The 21189-nt window shown below is 38.9% G+C and overlaps 1 protein-coding gene across 12 annotated transcripts in view; it reads left to right on the top strand.

Moving 5' to 3' along the window:
- Positions 1 to 21189, top strand: part of unc80 (unc-80 homolog, NALCN channel complex subunit) — a 195712-nt gene that overhangs the window by 63911 nt on the left and 110612 nt on the right. For 5 of the 12 annotated variants that reach the window (XM_062961179.1, XM_062961140.1, XM_062961148.1 and 2 more), the window contains exons 17-24: positions 31 to 200; positions 1893 to 1991; positions 2831 to 3045; positions 3984 to 4090; positions 5770 to 5926; positions 11859 to 12031; positions 19929 to 20141; positions 20921 to 21092. In XM_062961179.1, coding sequence (XP_062817249.1) covers positions 31 to 200; positions 1893 to 1991; positions 2831 to 3045; positions 3984 to 4090; positions 5770 to 5926; positions 11859 to 12031; positions 19929 to 20141; positions 20921 to 21092 — 1306 coding nt within the window. The remainder of the gene's footprint in view (positions 1 to 30; positions 201 to 1892; positions 1992 to 2830; positions 3046 to 3983; positions 4091 to 5769; positions 5927 to 11858; positions 12032 to 19928; positions 20142 to 20920; positions 21093 to 21189) is intronic. The other 7 variants (XM_062961169.1, XM_062961161.1, XM_062961199.1 and 4 more) reach the window with 5 other exon arrangements.

Here is a 21189-nt window from a genome sequence, read left to right as displayed (position 1 = left end):
CCTTCTTTCACAAAATTCTATATTCTTTAGGGACTGTATTGTGACATCCGACAACTTGTGCAATTTATCAAGGAGGCTCATGGGAATGTCTTTAGACGAGTCGCTCTTAGTGCCCTTTTGGACAGTGCTGAGAAATTGGCACCAGGAAGAAAAGCAGAAGAAACTACTGAGCATGAACCCAAACCACCTGGCAGCAAAAGGTTTGTATCAGAAGTGGAGAAAGCTGAGAGGTATTTTTAAATATGTAGAATGTCACTCCTCATAGGCTGAAGGTTTTGGAATCATTCTTCGGTTTTGATAGTGATGGTCTGCTTGGAAGCAAGAGATTTATCTTCTCAGCAAGTGGCCCATGAACATTTTCCAGCAGAAAGTCATTTGAGCTCCAATGTTCAGCCTGTATTTCCATCTTCATCTCTGTTCACACTGGGAAAGTCCCTGTCTTCATGGAAGAAAGAAAAGAAAAAGAAACTTTTTTTGCTATCATCGAAACAAAGCTTATCATGGGAGTATTGTGTGGTTTCCGGGCTGTGTGGCAGTGTTCTAGCAGTATTTTGTCCTGATGTTTTGCTGGCATCTTTGGCTGACATCTTCAGAGGAACATGCCAGTCACAGATGCAAATGAAACGTCAGGAGAAACATGGCCATACAGCCTGGAAATCACAAAACACTCCAGTGAATCCAGCTGTGAAAGCCTTCAACAATACACAACTTATCATGTTTATCTACTTCAGAAGAGGACAAAAGCTATGAAGCTGGAATGTGTAGTAGGTCCCTATTCCGATGTAAAGCTAGACCCAGCAATTGTCTTTCCCAAGCCAGGCCTACAAAGAGTCACTCAACAGGTGATCTGTGTACAGGACCCATACTATTTGGTTCCTGGCAATAGACTGGAGAGACATGTGGCTGAGATGGAATGCATATTATTAAAAAAGAGTTAAGTGGAGAGATTCTGCTTGGAACGAAAACTTATAAAGAAGCCAAAGGTTCCAGGCTGAAGCCACATTGACACTATGAATGTCCTAACATGCTCCATATATGAAAACGCATAGATGGGAAACACCTAGCTATTTTGTCCATTCCCCTTCCTATTGTTTGACAAGCAGTGTTTAGCCCAGTTTAGGGCCATTGGTGATTTGAATAGGTCAAACTCTCTCAGTCTCAAAGGAAGGCAAAGACAATCCCCATTGAACTCATCTTGCCAAAAAAAACCCCTATGATAGATTTTCCTCAGGGCAAGCATACGTCAGGAATAACCTGAAGGCAGACGATGACAACAACATTGGGATTCATCTTCAGCAAGCTTCTGTGCTTCTTTGACTGGGATATGTGGGATTATATCAACTGTACTGTCATTACACCTAGCTCTCAAATGTTTTATGTGTGGCTCTGTGCACATTCCAGGCCTGTATATACAGATTAACAAATGATCACTTGAAGAAACATGCTTGTAAACAAGTGGATAATAATTGTAAATGATGATGATGTTGATGATTAATTTGTGAATAATAACTGTGAGATTCAAAATTAGGCTGTATTTATCCATTTATTTCTTATTTGAAAATTATATCATGGTCCTTATCACGTTTCAGAATCAATTCTGTGCATACTTGAAATTTCATTTCATTTAAGGAAACATACTTCTGAGCATATATTTTTGTGATTCTTGTAAACTGGCTATTCAGTTTCTTTTAGGTATCCCAACTCTTTTTCTTTATTGTAATAAATTTGTGATGGTTAGATTGCTAGAATGGGAACATTGATCTCTCTCTCTCTCTCTTGTGCTTGTTTTCTCTTTGTGATAGATATAACGAATTGAATTTCCAAAAAAACTCATAGAAACGGAAAAATGCCAAATGTTCCTATTCCTCTAACTGATTGTTTTATTTATGTAGATCTGAAGTAGGTAGTATTGTTATTGATAAAGGACAGCCTTCTGCTCCTGATGAATGCCGTAGTTATCTCTCAAGTCGCCCATTACAGACTCCAGAACAGTAAGTAAACATTGCAAGATTTCTAACATCTATCCAAACTTTCCAGGAAACCTCATCATCATTCTGTATGTGACCTTTATGGATATAGCTCATGAGTATATTCCATGACTCTTACCTAAATTAGCATAGATTGTGCTGATGCTTCATAATCTTTCTGAAGTTCTGTTTGAGAGTTTGTTTTTGAATGCCTGATGTGGTACCATTTATATTCATGTATAAATTGACCTCATGTATAAGTCACGGGCAAGTTTTGGGGGATACATTATGGATTCTGATGTGATAAATTGAGGGTCACTCTGAAGAGAGCGCCAGTAACATCTCAGGGAGGCAGCCACTTCCGACCACTGCTGCCATTTCCCTCTTTTTTTAAAGAATTAAGATTAAAGTACTTACATTGACTTGTAGATAAATTAACCCAGGTTTTTGATTTTTGACTCTTAGGCTGTGGTCTGCCCTCTCTTGCCACATGCCATGTAGTATTCTAAGCAAAAAAAAGTACTGATTTATTCTTTTTACCAAGCCCCTCTTGCAATATAAATGAAATATATTAGCCTGCGTTATAGCGTTTGCTGCATGGTTTTTGCAATCACATAGTTAATATTGATTAATATTCATAATGCAAAGTATATTTACTATTACTATAATAGAACAGTGTTGTCCCACATGAGCCTATTTGAAATTGGCCAATCAAATGTGAACCAAAATAAACAACAACATCAACAGATTATGTGATTCCCTAATGACCCAAAAGTAGGAAAAAGTAGGATAAATAAAGCAGCTCTATGTTTTCTTCATGCTTGGGTATGTTCAAGTAAGCAACTATATAATCTGTCCCGCAGTGATGAACAGATGCAAGGAGCAGCCCTAGGCCGCAAAGATTTCTGGCGGAAGATGTTCAAATCACAGAGTGCAGCAAGTGATACCAGCAGCCAGTCTGAACCAGATACTTCAGAATGCACAACAGCACACTCCGGGACAACAACTGAGAGGCGCTCCCGTTCCCGTTCCAGGCGGATCTCTCTCCGAAAAAAACTTAAACTTCCCCTAGGTAAAAGTATGTTGCTTTCTTATATTATCAAATAACTTCTCCGCCTCCATTTATAATATAAAATATAAATATAATTATATATTTAAATACAAACATAAAATATTATAACATATTTAAATACAAATCAGCAACTATATAATAGTCTTCACCTGTGTTTATTACCATACTTTTACATTCTGTTTTCCCCTTTACATGTAAAACAGTCTAAATCACAGGATGTTGAGTTTGTGTACCAGTTTTGTTCATGAGATATACAGTAGAGTCTCGCTTATCCAACACTCACTTATCCAACGTTCTGGATTATCCAACGCATTTTTGTAGTCAATGTTTTCAATACATCGTGATATTTTGGTGCTAAATTCGTAAATGCAGTAATTACTATATAGCATTACTGTGTATTGAACTACTTTTTCAGTCAAATTTGTTGTATAACATGATGTTTTGGTGCTTAATTTGTAAAATCATAACCTAATTTGATGTTTAATAGGCTTTTCCTTAATCTCTCCTTATTATCCAACATATTCGCTTATCCAACATTCTGCCGGCCCGTTTACGTTGGATAAGTGAGACTCTACTGTAGCTTCTTCACATTATTAATAGATTCACATTTATTTGAAGTAGCTTTAGATACATAATCATAGAATTATAGAGCTGGAAAATAATGCAAGGATCATACAGTACATGGAAAACACAGCTAAAGGACTCCTGATAATGTACCCATCCAACTTTAATTTTTTTTCCCAAAGAAGGTTTGTCCACCACTGAACATCTCTTACAATAATGTAGTTCTTCCTAATATTTAAGTGGGATCACTTTTTTTGTTATTAGAATCTTTTGGTTCTCATTCTTGTCTCTGGAGCAGCACTCAGAAAGCTCACTCCATCTTCTACATGCGATCTTCCATAAGATATGACATGTCTTTTTCCCTTTCTTTCGTTATACAGGAAATTGGCTGAAACGCTCATCCCTTTCTGGTCTGGCAGATGGTGTCGAAGATCTCCTTGATATCAGCTCTGTTGATCGTCTCTCTTTTATCAGGCAGAGTTCCAAGGTAAATACATAACTTCAGATCAGCAGGGAGATGAGGCGTGAACATATGCATGGGTCTTAAATATATTCATTCCTCACCCCGTAACAATAAAAACATCTAGTACAGATAGATTTCCAAGGGTCTAAAATACTTGACCGAAAGATGGTTTGAGAATGCAGTTGGCCTAAGTAGGGTGAGATGTGTTACAATTGAAATTGTTCCAAGAGAAGTATTAAATTTGTTAGACATAGCTACTTGGGCTTTGATTCCTGTCACTTGAACAGTAGATTAGAGGTCTTAAAAAACTGAAAGTGGGTGGAGCAGCCTAAGAATTTAAACTATATTCTTGAAGCAGTCTGGGGCCCCTGCCAGACAGGCCCTATATTCCAGGATCTGATCCCAGGTTTTCTGTTTATCCCAGATTATCTGATAGTGGGGACTAATATAATCCAGTTTAATGCAGAAAACCTGGGATCCGATCCTGAGATATAGGGCCTGTCTGGAAGGGCCCTGAATTTACCTAGTGAGAACACTAAAAGTTCCTCAGAAAAAGCTGCATAGGTTCACTGTCAATTTTCACTAGTTAGCTTTCTTTGTCCATTGTTAGGACCTTATCACACTGGGATATAATCCATTTATATCAGTATGCACCCCATATTTTTTAAAAACTGGATTAGTGTTGTGTGAAGTATTTGTTCCATTTGTTTCATTCGTGTTTCCGTTTCGTACCGTTAATTCGCCCCTCAGAACATATATCAAATCGAAACGAAAGGCAGGCAAGAGCAGGTACTGGCTCCAAGCCTGCTTTTCGGATTGATGTAAGGAGAGCTCCTTACTCGGCATTCGGCTCCAGGCCCTAAGAGGCCTGGGAGCGTAGGCCCAAAGCCTGCACCTGTAGGTCCCGGGCACTTTGGGCCTACAGGTGAAGTCTCTCCCCCCTCTCTGCTCAATAATGGGCTGAAAGAAAATGGATCTTTCAGCCCAGAAAACAAAAACGAAATATCTGACCTCCCAATTTCGGGAGGCTCTGATGAAAACAGATCAGGGTCTCCACCGAAAGCCGGGACACAAAACAGATCAAAGTAAGTGCCGAATGCACATGACGAAACTGGATGCATACTATATTGAGATGGGATGTGTACTGTCCTCATCACATCTGATTATTACGATCCTTATGATTTGAAAATACTATGCTTTGACTCATCACATCACGAAAGGCTGGCTCTTTCCAATCCATTCAAAACACCTCCTACATTACTCTATGACCTTTTTAAAAGTATAGTTGCTGATGGGATACATACAGATTTTCCTATCACACACAAAAACAGTGCTATGGAAGAATCCATAGTATTAAAAAAATTAGAATTCTGCCTGCAAATAATCCATTTCTGTGATGTTTTGCAGACTGATTCCGATGGAATACTGACAGTATGAGGCAAATGTCATGTGATGGGACCCATTCAAAATCATTCTCAAACAGTCTCAGAAACAGAGCATTTCCTAATGTGATAAGGTCCCTAGTCTCTGTCTCCTTGATGGCAAATTTATCCTAAGAATCATTGTGAAGAGGACTTTCTTCTAAGCTGAGATGCAAAGTTAAACAGCAGACCCCCAACACAATTGCTCTTACACATAATTTTTGCATGTTTAGAATTATTTGCAAAAATGTATGTGTTCAGGAATGAATCTCTTTTATTTAGGTGAAGTTCACTAGTGCCGTGAAGCTGTCAGAAGGGGGCCCAGGAAGTGGCCTGGAGAATGGGCGTGATGAAGAGGAGAATTTCTTCAAGCGTCTTGGTAAATGGCGCACCTGTCGAAGACATCCATCCAAGCTTCATCACATAGAAGAAAAAGATGGTTAGAAATCAGGGTTCTGTTTCTTCAGTCCTTTGAATTTTCCCCTTCTCCACTGGTTATATTTATTTCTCTATTTATTTTGGTTACCCTCCTTCTTTAATTTAGCCGTTATCTCTTCAGTTCTTTTTTTCCCACACACTCTGTTCACTTGAAGTCATTTCTTTCCCCTTTTCTCCTTTTGTCACTTTGATTTCAGCAGATTTAAAGCCAAGAAGGAAAAGCAAATATGGACTAATAAATTAAATTTAAATCAACATTTGGATTTCCTAAAATAAAATTGACCACTTGGGGGAAAAATGAAAATGATTTGAACGAAGATCTCTGGTTTCAAATGCATTATGTTAAGTTTTAATTTCACTCTGTGGATATGACCACCAATTCTTATTCCCCATTTCTTGACCATCTACCATTTTCTGTAAAGTTCAGCACTGATGAAATGGAAAACCCTGCACAAAATGTATTTTAATTATCTCTTTTCTTCTGTGTTTGCTTGTCATGTATTTCCATGCCATTTCTTAGAGATGTTGTCCTGCATTCTCAACAAAATTAAGACTATTCTATTATCTGAAACTTTTTCATTTTTAATATAGAAGCATCTGGAATGTATATATATTATATAATATATAATATTATTTCAAGAACTTAAGAAGCACCCAGTTGCAGATGTAAGCTCCCTGTTTCCAAGGAAACAACCTTGCATCTTGACATTCTCCTATTTTCGTACAGAAAAAGGAACGCAGCATCCCATCTCAATGAATTTTATATCCTTTCTAATTTTTTCATGGTTCTGTATATGATCTGACATTACATACTACATTGTCGAAGATGGAAGTAACGTCACTGCATTACCCATTGCTTCATCATCCAGTACATTTCTATACATGGAGGGGTAATGCACCAAATATAAACGAGTGATTATTGCTTTTGGGAGGTGTTTTAACAGTTGCAATCTCTCTGATTTCAATGTGCCAAGTCAATCTTTGACTCTCTACCACCATCACCATCACCCCGCCATTTTGTACAATTCCCATTGTACTTATAAACAGCTAATTGGGAAGTTCCTCCCATTTTAAGATATTTTTTTAATGAATTGTACAGAAATTAGCATTGTTTATGTGCCTTGTGGCTGCATGTAGTTTTATGGTTCAGCTTCCTCTGTAAGATACATGCATGAACATGGGGCATGGTGTGAGATTTCTGTTACAGAGCTCAATTTTTGGATTTAAGTTTTAAGACAAGTATATGAATTTCAGAAATTGATTGCTACCATTTATATTGGGAAAATTATTCTTAAACTCAGAGCAAGCTTATTCAGTGTTAATGGAATGGTAGCTTTGTCAGGCACTTATCTGCATTCTATAAAAAAATTTAAAAACTCATTGGATGATTTTTCTTGAAACAAACACCCTTTCCCTGTTCTGATGAGCACTGACTAGATAGTTCTATTATTTTTCCATGTACTCTTTTGACTATCTGGGAGTATACCTTTTATCATTCAATGTTACTGAACATTGGCCTTCCTTTGATGAAATCCATAACTTACTTACAGGCCATCTTAGATGTCAAAAACATAATAATAATAATAATAATAATAATAATAATTATTATTATTATTATTATTATTATTATTATTATTATTTATTCATATTCTGCCCTATCTCTCTGAGGGAACCCAGGGTGGATTCCACAAGGCAAACATTCAATGCCTATAGACAACAAACACAGATAAAGGTAAAGGCTTCCCTTTTTGGCTCTGAGGGGTAGTGCTCATCTCCAGCTCTGGGGGGTGGTGCTTCTCTCCATTTCTAAGCTGGAGAGCTGGCGTTATCTATAGATGCCTCATAGGATCATAGAGTTGGAAGAGACCTCATGGGCCATCCAGTCCAACCCCCTGCCAAGAAGCAGGAAAATCACATTCAAAGCACCCTCAACAGATGACCATCCAGCCTCTGCTTAAAAGCCTCCAAAGAAGAAGCTTCCACCACACTCCAGGGCAGAGAGTTCCACAGCTGAACAGCTCTCACAGTTAGGAAGATCTTCCTAATGCTTAGATGGAATCTCCTTTTCTGTAGTTCCTCCTAGACCATGTGGTCAGCATGACTGCATGGAGCACCGTTTACTTTCCCACCGAGGCAGTACCTATTGATCTACTCACATTTACATGTTTTTGAACTGCTAGGTTGGCAGAAGCTGGGTCTAACAACGAGAGCTCACTCTGTCCTACAGAGTCAAACCACCAACCTTCCGGTCAGCAAGTTCAGCAGCTCAGCAGTTTAACCCATTGTGCCACCACAGCCCCCTATAAACTCATACAGTTTAAGAAATTACTAAAATACTATGACTCCTTTTCCATGGATCCAATATAATCATGACAATAACAACAATAACAACAATAACACTTTATTTATATTCCGCCCTTCTCCCTGAGGGAACTCAGAGCAGATTACAGCATATAAACAGACACAGGCAAACATTAAATGTCTTGTTATAATGAAATACAAATACATAGACCAGGGGTCCTCAAACTTTTTAAGCAGGGGGCCAGTCCACAATCCTTCAGACTGTTGAGGGGCCGAATTATCATTTGAAAAGGAAATACGAACAAATCCCTATGCACACTGCACATGTCTTATTTGTAGTGCAAAACAACAATAATGAAAGAACAATAAAATATTTAAAAATGAAAACAATTTTAACCAACATAAACCTATCAGGATTTCAATAGGAAGTGTGGGCCTGCTTCTGGCCAATGAGATAGTCAAGTTAATCAGGATTGTTGTTGTTGTTGTGTGTCTTCATTATTTATTTATTCATTTACTACATTTATTTACTACATTTATATCCTGCCTTCTCACCCCGAAGGGGACTCAGAGCAGCTGTATGTACATACAATATATTATATTATTAGCACAGCAGAATATTAGCATTATATATTACTATATTGAACTATACCACTATACTGTAATATTATATGTAATATATAACATGTAATTCATATCACTATATGGTATTATTATTAGTATTACATTGTATAACATAATATTATCAATATCATATGTATATATAATATATTATATTATTAAAACTGATATAAAAATATTATATTATAAATGAGGGCAGGGGCCAGGTAAATGACCTTGGAGGGCCGCATCTGGCCCCCGGGCCTTAGTTTGGGGACCCCTGACATAGACAATGGCAAAAGCTTCCTCTTTTTTATTTCCGGCTCTGGAGGCAGTGCTCATCTCTGGCTATGTGGGAGGTGCTCATCTCCATTTCCAAGCCGAGGAGCCTGCATTGTCCATAGACAACAACTGGTCGTGTGGCCAGCATGATTGCATGGAATGTCTTTGTGCCTTTCCGCCAAGGCGGTAACTATAGATCTACTCACATTTGCATGTTTTTGGGCTGCTAGGTTGGCTAGAGCTAGGGCTAACAGCAGGATCTCACCCCATCCTGTAGATTTGAACTGCCATCCTTCAGGTCAGCAATTCAGCAGCACAAGGGTTTAATCCAGTGGTTCGCAACCTGGGGTCCCCAGATGTTTTTGGCCTTCAACCCCTAGAAATCCTAACACTGGTTTAACCCATTGCGCCACCTTGGCCCCGGTTTCATTTATCCACAGTTTCATATATCACATCATCACACCAGGGCTTTAAAGCAGGTAGCTCAGGTCCTAATTCAATGCATGTTTATAGGTTCATGAATACTCATAAACCTAATTCAATGCATGTTAATAGGTTCATGAATACTCATGAACCTGTAAACATGCATTTAATTATGACCTGGGCACCCTATGGCATAGGGCCTATGCGGATCAGAGAACAATTTCCATTTGGGCCATTAGGATAATGGTCTCTTTCAGTGTAGATATATGGAAGGCCTCTGGTTTAGTGAAGAGCAGTCTTATGTCTTCAGCTCCTCGTATATAACACCATTTACTAGTAATACAATTTAAATGAAGAATGATTGCTCCTTTGATCTAGCACTGCAAACAAATCTTTCTAACACTATCATGGATAGCACATAGACAAAAATGCTTCCATTCTTCACCATAGATTATTGTGCCCCCTGACCTGAAAATATAGTCTTTTGTTCTGCATAAACCTTCCCATTACAGCTGGCATTTGTCTTTATTATCATCTAATAAATGACTGTGAATATCCATCAAGTCTGGATAATGTAATCTATTTGAGGATAATTTCTACTTAAATAACTAGGACTCGTCCCAAATACAGTAGAGTCTCACTTATCCAAGATTTGCTTATCCAAGGTTCTGGATTATCCGATGCATTTTTGTAGTCAATGTTTTCAATATATCGTGATATTTTGGTGCTAAATTCGTAAATACAGGAATTACAACACAACATTACTGCGTATTGAACTACTTTTTCTGTCAAATTTATTGTATAACATGATGTTTTGGTGCTTAATTTATAAAATCATAACCTAATTTGATGTTTAATAGGCTTTTCCTTAATCCTTCCTTATTATCCAAGATATTCACTTATCCAAGGTTCTGCCAGTCTGTTTAGCTTGGATAAGTGAGACTCTACTGTAAATATGTTCAGAAGGAGTATCTTCAGAACTCTTGCAGGCTTGTAGTCTGTTCCTATGAAACTCTGGAATAAAATCGAAAGAAAAATTATAATATTTGCTCTAAGGCCCCTTCTACTCTGCCATATAATCCAGATGATCAAAGAAGCTAATCCACATTATCTGCTTTGAACAGGACTATGTGTGTCTACACTGCCAGATAATCCAGTTCAAAGCAGATAATTTGGATTTTATATGGCAGTGTAAAAGGGGCCCAAATCCCCTGATTTAAAGAACTTCAGAGGACTGGCTCTGGGCATTGAAACAGTCCTCCACATTTTGATAATCATTGTTAGTTTGCAGTAGATACTGCTCTCTTTCTTTCAATCATCTTTCTTCTGACAAATTCACTAAAGAAACAACCATGTGAAATAGTGAAGTAATGGACTTTTAAAACATCCCAGTCTACAACTCAAACAGTAAGAGTACAGAACCTGAAAATAATAATAATAATAATAATAATAATAATAATAATAATAATAATAATAATATGCTTTATATTCTGCTCTACCTCTCCGAGGGGACTCAGAGCGGATTACAGATATATATATGGCAAACATTCAATGCCGTGATACAACTGAGAAAGACAAAACAGTACATAAACAGAGGCAGGCTTCCCTCTTTTTTCCATTGTCATCTGGAGGCTGTGCTCGATTCGGCCATGGGGAGGTCCGGTTGCTCCATTCTTCCACGCTGAGTAGCTTTGTCATCCATAGACACCTTCCTGATCTCACCGCCGGCATATTTTCCAGAGGAGCCTTTTTCTGTCCCACTAAAAGCGGTACCTATTTATCTACTCACATTGCTGTTTTCAACCTGCTAGGTAGGCAGAAGCTAGGCTGACAACAGGTGCTCACCCCGCCCGCAGCTTGAACTGCTGACTTTCTGGTCGGCAAGATCTTCTATAGCTGGTGGTGCTATGCCACGGCCTACCTATAGCAAGTCAATATATATATTCTCTTGTCCGTTTCTCCCACTGTGAACCGAAGCCCCATCTACACTACCATATAATCCAGTTTCTGAATCTGATTATCTGCTTTGAACTGGATTATATGGCAGTGTGGACTCATATAATCCAGTTCAGAAACTGGATTATGGCAGTGAAGATACAGTCTGAGCAGAAATGTAATATGAGATGGTTCACACTGATATCGCTGCAGTCATGAATAATCCCTAGGCACCTCTCTTCCCTTAAACTAGGTTTAGCTGTGGTATATGGTCGAAGCAGGAAAATCACTTGTATTATAATTTTCTGGAAGCCCATTGTATGTTTAATCTTTTGTTGGAGGTCTCTTCCCCCCCTCTCTCCCACAACCCCCTTTTTGTATTCTCATTTAAGGTTGCCAGACATATGATGATCAGATGGCTCCCAACCAAGAGGGAAGCAAATCCAAGAATGTTGTGAACCTGGGTGCGATACGGCAAGGCATGAAACGTTTTCAGTTCCTCTTAAACTGCTGCGAACCAGGAACAATCCCAGATGCCTCTATCTTGGCAGCTGCCCTTGACCTCGTAAGTCACTCCTGAACACCTTTTCCAACTAACTATTCAATAATGTAAAAAAATGGGATGTTTTCATGTATTACGACTATTGCAAGGATGCAGGAGATAACAGGAAAATGTGATGGAATTGCTAAGCACAATTGTTAACAAGCAAGGGTTTTTCTCCTCTGGTCTGTAACTATATATATGGAGAGAATGTTTGATTTACTACTAGACTTATGCTGCATCTAATGAAAACAGCTCTTTTATTATTCAGATTTCTTTAAGGCTCCGTATTTCACAGCTTTTTTACTAAGCCTTTGTAAATGTCTTATAAATGTAAGAGTGGTGTGTATATGTCTCTGACTTCTATAATTCCTTGGGGAAGTTGAGATGCTGTTATAAATGATTAAAGCAAACCATTGCTATGAGTCTCTGGTTATATACTGGAGGCAAGGGAGCCTTCAAAGATTTCTAGTTTATGATTTATTTATAGGATGGTGATTTGTAGATCCAAGGCCTAGAAGATCCAAGCCTAGCATAGATTTTGATCCAATCTGTGCTATTGCTTCAGCTGCTTTATATTTCTTGTTTTCCTCTCATCTCATCCACCACTGGAATACTCCTTGCCTGCTGTTGATTTTGTAATGCGATTGCTGTTCAAAGCAATACTTGTGTATATTAACTCTTTTTGTGTTGCATGGCATATATTTATGGTTATTTCTACATCTGCACATATGTTTACAATTCACTAGCAATCCTATGCCAGTTCAACTCCATATGGACACTTTTAAAATTCATTTTTATTAGGTAGAAGCTATTTTTAATTGCCCTCGAGGATGTATAAAAATGCTCAAACTTTCATGCCTCTTATTCCTCTTTAGTCTCCCATTGTAATAATAAGCCTATATTTACATATCTCTTCCAACACGTTGCAATAAGAAAAAATGGCCACTCTCAACAGCTGAAGGGTAAGCCAACATTTGTGAAAATCCCTTCATGCAGTGGGTGAGTCAATGTAGAATTTGAATTTAGGTTTGAAAGCTTACTTTTTTGAAAAATATTTTTTCTAATCATACAATTTCATAATAATAATAATAATAATAATAATAATAATAATAATAATATACTTTATATTCCACTCTGTTCCCCCAAGGGGACTCAGAGCAGATTACAGGTACATATATGGCAAACATTCAATGCCGTTATACAATTGACAAAGACAGGTAGTACATAAACAGAGGTTAAGCTTCCCTGTGCTCGACTCAGCCATGGGGAGGTACAGTTGTTTCATTTTTCCATGCCGAGGAGCCTGTCATCCATGAACACCTTCCTGGTCAGATTTTTCCAACATGTTTTTTTTTCCAGGGCACCTTTTACCTCCCTGCCAAAGCAGCAACTATTTCTCTACTTACATGGTTGTTTTCAAACTGCTAGGTAGGCAGAAGCTGGAGGTGATGTTGGGAGCTCAACCCAACCGCAGCTTGAACTGCCAACCTTCAAGTTGGCAGGATCTTCTATAGCTAGTGATTTAACCTACTGTGCTAGTCACAGTACTTTAAAATAGCATTTAAAGAGAAATACATGCACATGTCTCTAGAATCAATTTTTAGAGAGAAAATGATCTCAATACTTATTTGCTGACATTTGTTTTTCAGACAATACCGCAGTTTCAAAGCAACACCTCTTATTTTTTGTAAGAAAGGCAGTTACATTAAGAAGTTCTGCAGAATGAGTAGAATTGTTAGTGTGCAGTGTCCATCCTGATTGCCTTTTGTACCAGTGGCCAAGATTTACTGATACAGTGGAGTGCTGTGCAGTTTCTGGGCTGTATGGCAGTGTGGCCATATGGTCGTGTTGCTAGAACACACCATACAGCCCAGAAACCTCACAACACTCCAGTGATTATGGCCATGAAACCCTTTGACTTTACTAACACAGTTACATGCTTTGTAAAATACATAGCCCTTTCCCAAGAAAATGTTTTGGATATGATAGGACTGATTTGCTTCATTTAACTCATGTGTTGCACTCTAGTCCGGAAACACCTTTTCACCCAGCTCTACACCAGACTCCAGAAGTACTATCTACAAAAGTTTATTAAAGAAAGCATGTACAAAGAGAAAAAGGGCATTTCCCAAAAGGGCAGTAGAATATAAAATACAAAATAGCAGCAAACTGAAATGTCCAAGTATATAAAGTCAAGAGAGCCAAAATCCACAGCTGTCATTCAAACATAAATCCATAAACATGAAAACATGAGCTTAATCCGTAAACATGAAGACAGGAACTTAATCCATAAACATGAAGACAAGAACTTTTTCCAATGCTATTCTTCAAGGAACAAAAGCATGGACCAAAACACGAAACTTGAATCATGAACTTGAGAGCCGAGACAGGAAAGCTTTCCTTATGGCAATGTTGTCTCCTTTGAAGGCTTGAGGCCCAAAGGCCCTACTTTAAGCCTGTCCAAGCCCGTCCAGGTGCCCATGAGATCATGCGGAGCACCACGGGCCTTGACGGTCTTATCTCAGATTCTTTGAGAATATCTTGTTTGTCTATTTTTCACTTCTTGTCTTCTTGGGCCTAATCTGATTTCCCAAGAAACCTCCCCATCCTCCCCAAGGCCATTTCACAAGGGAACTGAAACTTTCACTTTCTGTTGCCTGTGAATGAACACAGGAATCCCAAACATCAGCTTCTTTGGTCTGCCATTCTCTCTGATCACTAGTAGACTCTTCACTTTGAAACCCATCAATTCCCCCATCAACTCCCATATCCTCTGAAAAACCCTCTGCTGCTTGCTGAGCCACATCATGTTTTCTGATTTTCATTTACATGGCATACATAAAAATGATACATGTCCTTGGCACCAAATTCCTGTCTACTCTGGAAATTACTTTTCATCCACCCTGATACCTGAAAATTCTTTCACTCTTCCTGAAATAACAATATCCCTAAATATCAGATACCTATCTTTTCTTTTAGATTCTCTTGCCCTCTATATAGAAAATGCAAGCAGGAACTAAGATGTTTTGGGATTTGTAATTTTTGAAAGAGCACATTGCATATGGAGATATATACCATGAGCCCCGAGGATTGATTCCAAGACCCCCATGGATTCCAAAATTCATGAATGCTTAAATCCCATTAAATGTAATGTCTCTGTCCCATTAAATGCAATGGTGTAGTAAAATGGGATCCCTTATAAAAATGGCTTTTTCAAACTGTGGATGATTGAATTCATGGATACAGAATCCATGAATATGAAAAGCCCACTGTATCTATTCCTTGAAATGGGAGTGTACAAGTACGCTTTCAGGGCTTGGGTCTTTAAGTTACTATTTAGACCAGTGTTCCTCAAAGTGATGCTCCACGGACCAGGTCCAGCCCATGAGTCATTGGCTGCTGGCCTGTGGCAGGTTTCCAGGAAAGAAGCACTTGTAACTAAAAGGCATTAGAGGGCTGTTGTATGTCTTTCGGGCTGTGTGTCCATGTTCCAGAAGTATTCTCTCCTGACGTTTTGCCCACATCTATGGCAGGCATCCTCAGAGGCTGTGAGGATGTGAGGCTCACAGCCTCTGAGGATGCCTGCCATAGATGTGGGCGAAACGTCAGGAGAGAATACTTCTGGAACATGGACACACAGCCCGAAAGACATACAACAACCCTGTGATCCCAGCCATGAAAACCTTCAACAACACATAAAAGGCATTAGGGTGGTTCCAGTTGCTGACACATTAGGAAAAAAATTACTGCTCCTCACATCAAATAAAATGAGAGGCATTGAGCAAAAGTTTCGAATCCTATTGGTTCTCTCCTTAGGGCTGCATGTTACTGGCACAGTGAAAGGTGATAAGTTTGATCTATAAAGAACTGGACATCTCATGTGGATATCCTGATGCATGGCCTACAATTCAACTTCTTTTCTCCCTTCAAGGATATTACTCATCCTATAATCCTTGGACCTGTCCTGCATTGTAAGGGTTGAGTTGACCATTGGGAATCCATTTAGGGTTATGTGAGGTATTGTGAAGGTAAATGAAGGTGCCTTCGTTTCTTTATTTTTCCCTCTTTAAAAGATGTTACCTAAATCCTGCAGTGGAAGAAAAAAGGAACCTTCTTTGTACACAGAATTCCAAAGAAAGTGTCCGTGTTACAGTTTTGCAGCCATGTTTTGCTTTTGTGTTCTGTTGTCAGTGACAGTGGTAACCCTGTGGTTCTTTTCAGCTATGCATCTCCTGGCTGATTCATTTCTCTTCATTTGTGATGTGTTTCTCTGTGGTGTGAATCCATCCTTATCCATTCTGTCACACATCTTCATCTTTCTCTCGCTGCTTCTTCAGATTGCTCTGGGCATAAGGTAAGCGATTGCGGGGTATTTGCATAATGCTCTGATATTCAGCGTGTTAACTCCCTCGGAGGATAACATTTATAAAATTTGCTTTAAATTTAGAATGGGTCAATAAGAATCTACATCATGAAATCCTCTGGTCTATGATAAGCCTTTAGACGTAAGAGCTCACTGAAATTGATCATGCAATATGTTACCAGGCAACTAACCCCTTTGGAACAATTCAGGGACAAATTAAATATAGGGGTTTTTTTTTTACTTAGAATTGTCCTTGCTTCTTTCCTAATAAAAAAGCAACCATGATCTTTGCTCTGATCCAGGCTGTGACTGTCAATAGCTAAGATCTGAGGGCGAAGATTTTTTATTTATTTATTGTGTCAGAAGTAAATTGGGAATACAGTTATAATGTATTTTAAAAACCACAAAGTTAAAAACTTGGCATTATGCTAAATTTCCTTTGATCAGAAGCTGGCCACATGGAGTGCCTCTGGTGTTGCTGTAAGAAGGTCCTCCATTGTGCATGTGGCAGGGATCAGGTTGCATTGTAGTAAGTGGTCTGTATTTTACTCTTCCCCACAACCACAGGTCGTGGACTCCACTTTGTGGCCCCATTTCTTAAGGTTAGCTCTGCATCTTGTGGTGCCAGAACGCAGTCTGTTCAGCACCTTCCAAGTTGTCCAGTCTTCTGTGTGCCCAGGAGGGAGTCTGTCATCTGGCGTCAGCCATTGATTAAGATTCCAGGTTTTAGCCTGCCACTTTTGAACTCTCGCTTGCTGAGGTGTTCCTGCAAGAATCTCTGTAGATCTTAGGAAGCTATTTCTTGATTTAAAGCATTGGCATGCGGGCTGATATCCAAACAGAGGATGGGCCAGAGATGTCACTGCCTTTCATTATTGGCTGCTACTTCCCAACGCATGTCAGGTGGTGCAATACCGGCTAAACAGTATAATTTCTCCAGCTGTGTTGGGCATGGACATCCTATGATAATGCGTCATGTCTCATTAAGAACCACATCCACTGTTTTAACGTAGTGAGATGTATTCCATACTGGGCATGCATACTGAGCAACAGAGTAGATGGATAGAGGGAGGGAATATCTCATCCCATCTCTTTTGGAAAAGCACCTCCCTGCCCCCTTTGTGAGACAATTTTCAGTTGTAAAACAGAACACTTCTGAGAAAGGGCTCTGTTTTACAAATGAAAATTGCCTCTTAAAATTTCTACTTACCCCTGTAAAATAAATCCCAACAACCGTCCTGAGCGAAAGAAGACTGACAGGACAAAATTATCAGTGCAAGAAATATAGTGTTTTATCAATGCTTTGAAGATCATTTTTATATAACACTGTAGGATTTCATTTTTTTTTTTTTTTGCTTCAAAGGATCACTGTCACCAATCCAGCAAATGACATGTATTGGGCCATAGAGACACATAATCCCACAATGCAATATGAGGCCCCGCCAGAGATCATCTGGAGAGGCCATGGTACAAGTCCTTGGTCAATAGAGTCATGACAAAGGGCTTCTCTGTTGCTGGGCCCAGAGTTTGGAATATCCTGTTTTGTAGTGTTTGTTCGTTTGTTTGTTATAGTATTTGTATCTCTCAAAGAGACTCAACTGGCCATGCTCCCTTGAACGCCCCGACCAGCATCCTTCTCTCGCTCTCTTGGCTTTCCCATGCAACACAAGGCACAGACATATCATAGCAGGAAGGGAAGGACCTAGAAAGGCAATTTAAAAAAAAGTTGTTTTGGCAAAATAAAAGCTTGATGAGAAAAAGGTAATGGTGGAACTTTCCCTAACAAGGGTATTTTGGCTCTTCTCACAATTTCCCCTCTCACAAATTGGGGAAACCTTTCATTCTAAACCTAAGAACAATTAATGCCATCACATTACAGAATTGGCCATTTTGTCAATCTACATCCGGATTGACTAACAAAAATCCACTTCCCAAGTAGCTCCTGAAATGTATGAAAAGAAAGCTGTTCCTAGTGCTTGAGACACATAAAGAATGCTCTACCCTACACTTGAACCCATCCTAATGTGATGAGCACAGTGGGTTAACACATCTGAAGTTTTTGACTCAGTGGAATTTATTCAACATGATTAAGTCCTTGTTCTGGGTAGTTTTAGTGGATAATAGTACCATCTACTCATAATTTTCAGAGTATTTTCTCTTAGTTGTGCTGAAATTAGTTCATAAGTTTGGGTTTTCAAAATTGAGTTCAATTGTTTCTCTTCTATCTTAACAGCTAAATATGTATTTCGTAGGGTTACTTAGGCAAGGGATACTCAAAGGTGCTTTTGCCTCTGAAATATAGCCTACATCACCTGGTATTTGTTGGCTGTCTCCCATCCAAGCATTAACCAGGGTTGGCTGTGCTTTGTTTCCAAAATCAGACAGGATACAATGCTTTTGGGGGGGTTACCATGAGTTGGAACTAACCTGACAACAAATAATACCAACACATCCACATGGAGAAAATTTCTAGGTAGTACCAACTAGCCTTTTAAAAAGAAGCAACAATACTGACAACCTTCATGAAAATTCTCTGAAAATCCCATGGTGTAGTTCAACACTAAATGCTAAATCAATTGGTTAATTAATGCTAACTAATTAAAATATATTACTTATTGATAATAAATGAATTCCTACTTTCTAACATATAATACAGTATTGTGAAATTCATTTTCAAAGATAACCTTTCAATCTCTCTGTTGAAATGTCTGAGGAGTACCAATGTTCAAATGAGATGCATGTTTGAGATTTAAACTTCTGCTTCAACCTTTGATTATAAAATTGTGAGGATGTGGACGTGTGTGTACACTGATTCTAAAAAAGAATGAACTATCTTGCAAACTGCACTTGCAGGCACATTGGAAATCACATTATGGCTTCCAGTCACCATTTTGGGCCAACATGTAATTGTAGAAGCATGTTTGGACTGTGAAGCTTCCAGGAGATAGCGGATGCAAATAACAATGCAGTTGTGTGTTCTGCTTTAATTTAGGAATGAATATCATGTTAAAGTAATGGCTTTTTAAAAAATCGGGGACTTCATGGGGCTGGTTGGCTTGTCAGATTGGCAGAAGTGAGATTTGGCTGATGTGTATTGTCCATGGGCCCCAACTTTCTAACTTCTGCTATAAATTATCCAAGGGAAATGAGGAAAGACCGTAAAGATGTGCTCCATTTAGGAGAAATAGTTCAGTGGATATTTGCTACCAGCTGAGCAGATTCAGCATATATAACAGGATTATTTATTTATTCCATTTGTATGATGCCTTTCTCCAAAAAGTTAAATTAACAAAAGCATTTAGCTGTTGTATTATTTGCTGGGGCAAGGCCATGACCACAAAGTGGTGTGAGTAAATTCTTAGCATCCCCTAACCTATCATCCCTTGTAAACAGTCCACATGGTATGATCTGTGACCTCTGCCTTAATAACAACATTGCCTTTCAGTGGTCCTGTCAGGTATGATCCTGCAGAAAAAGTACTTTGGCGCAAGGTTGTTTTAGGATTACTTTTCCATTGTTCTGAAATCTTGATGACATTTTAATAACACATTCCAGGAAGCCCCGGTGGTAGCAAGAGCAGCCCTGTTCTTGGAGTGTGCTCGCTTTGTCCACCGCTGTAATCGTGGCAATTGGCCAGAATGGATGAAGGGACACCATGTGAACATCACCAAAAAAGGCCTTTCTCGCGGGCGCTCTCCAATAGTGGGGAACAAACGGAACCAGAAGTTACAGTGGAATGCAGCCAAACTCTTCTATCAGTGGGGAGATGTAAGTTTCTGTTCTTCTTTTCTTCTAGGTGCACCAATGTGACCTGGAACAAGGTGGATTCATGTGCATGAGAGAGTACAGGTTCTATTTGGCTTTACAGTTCCAAATATTCCGGCTTCTCGCCTATTTAAAGTAATGCACAAACACAGATTTATTTAATTTTTTGCATTTTACTAAAGCTGGTATCCATGTTCTCACAGTTTGATATTGCAGGTTGAGCATCCTTTATCTGAAATGTTAAAATCAAATACTCCAAAATCCAAAATTGTCCACCTGGGTGGACAATTTTTTGCTTTCTGATGGACCGGTGTATAGAGACTTTGAATGCATCTGCACTGTTGAATTAATGTAGTTTGATACCACTTTAAAGAGCAATGTAAGTGCTACTGTGATAATTTCTTCTCCATTTTTATCTCCTCATTTATTCATGATATAAATAGAAACATTCTGTAAATTCGATTTTAAAACAATTTGAGCCTTTTGTACTTTCAGGGCCCTTCCACACTGCCCTTTATTCCAGGATCGGATCCCAGATTATCTGCTTTAAACAGGAATATATGAGTCTCCACTGCCAGATAACCTGGGATAAAGAGATAATCTGGGATCAGATCCTGGGATATAGGGGCAATGTGGAAGGGCCCTCAGCCACGTTAACTCATCTACTGGGAGACACAATTGAGGGTGTTTCTGATCTGAAACCACTAACTCTGACAAAGCTTTGCTACCCAAAGATTTCCCCATAATACTTAGCTGTTTTTCACTCTTTCTTCTATTGGCAGGCCATTGGAGTACGTCTGAATGAGCTCTGCCATAGCGAGAGTGAGAGCCCAGCTAACCTGCTGGGTCTCATTTATGACGAGGAGACCAAGCGGAGACTAAGAAAGGAGGATGAGGAAGAAGACTTTTTAGATGACAGTAAGGAGACTCCCTTTACTACAAGAACCCCTGCTTGTAAGAATCTCTGCTTTAGGAACACTTAATTCTTTTTTCTCTTTCTCTCTTTCATTCCCTTTCAACCCACTTGTATTCCACACTTCTCTTCCCTCCT

The sequence above is a fragment of the Anolis carolinensis genome, chromosome 1 (genome assembly GCF_035594765.1).
Source record: "Anolis carolinensis isolate JA03-04 chromosome 1, rAnoCar3.1.pri, whole genome shotgun sequence".
Classification (NCBI taxonomy): domain Eukaryota; kingdom Metazoa; phylum Chordata; class Lepidosauria; order Squamata; family Dactyloidae; genus Anolis; species Anolis carolinensis.
This window is presented reverse-complemented; position numbering and strand designations above follow the sequence as displayed.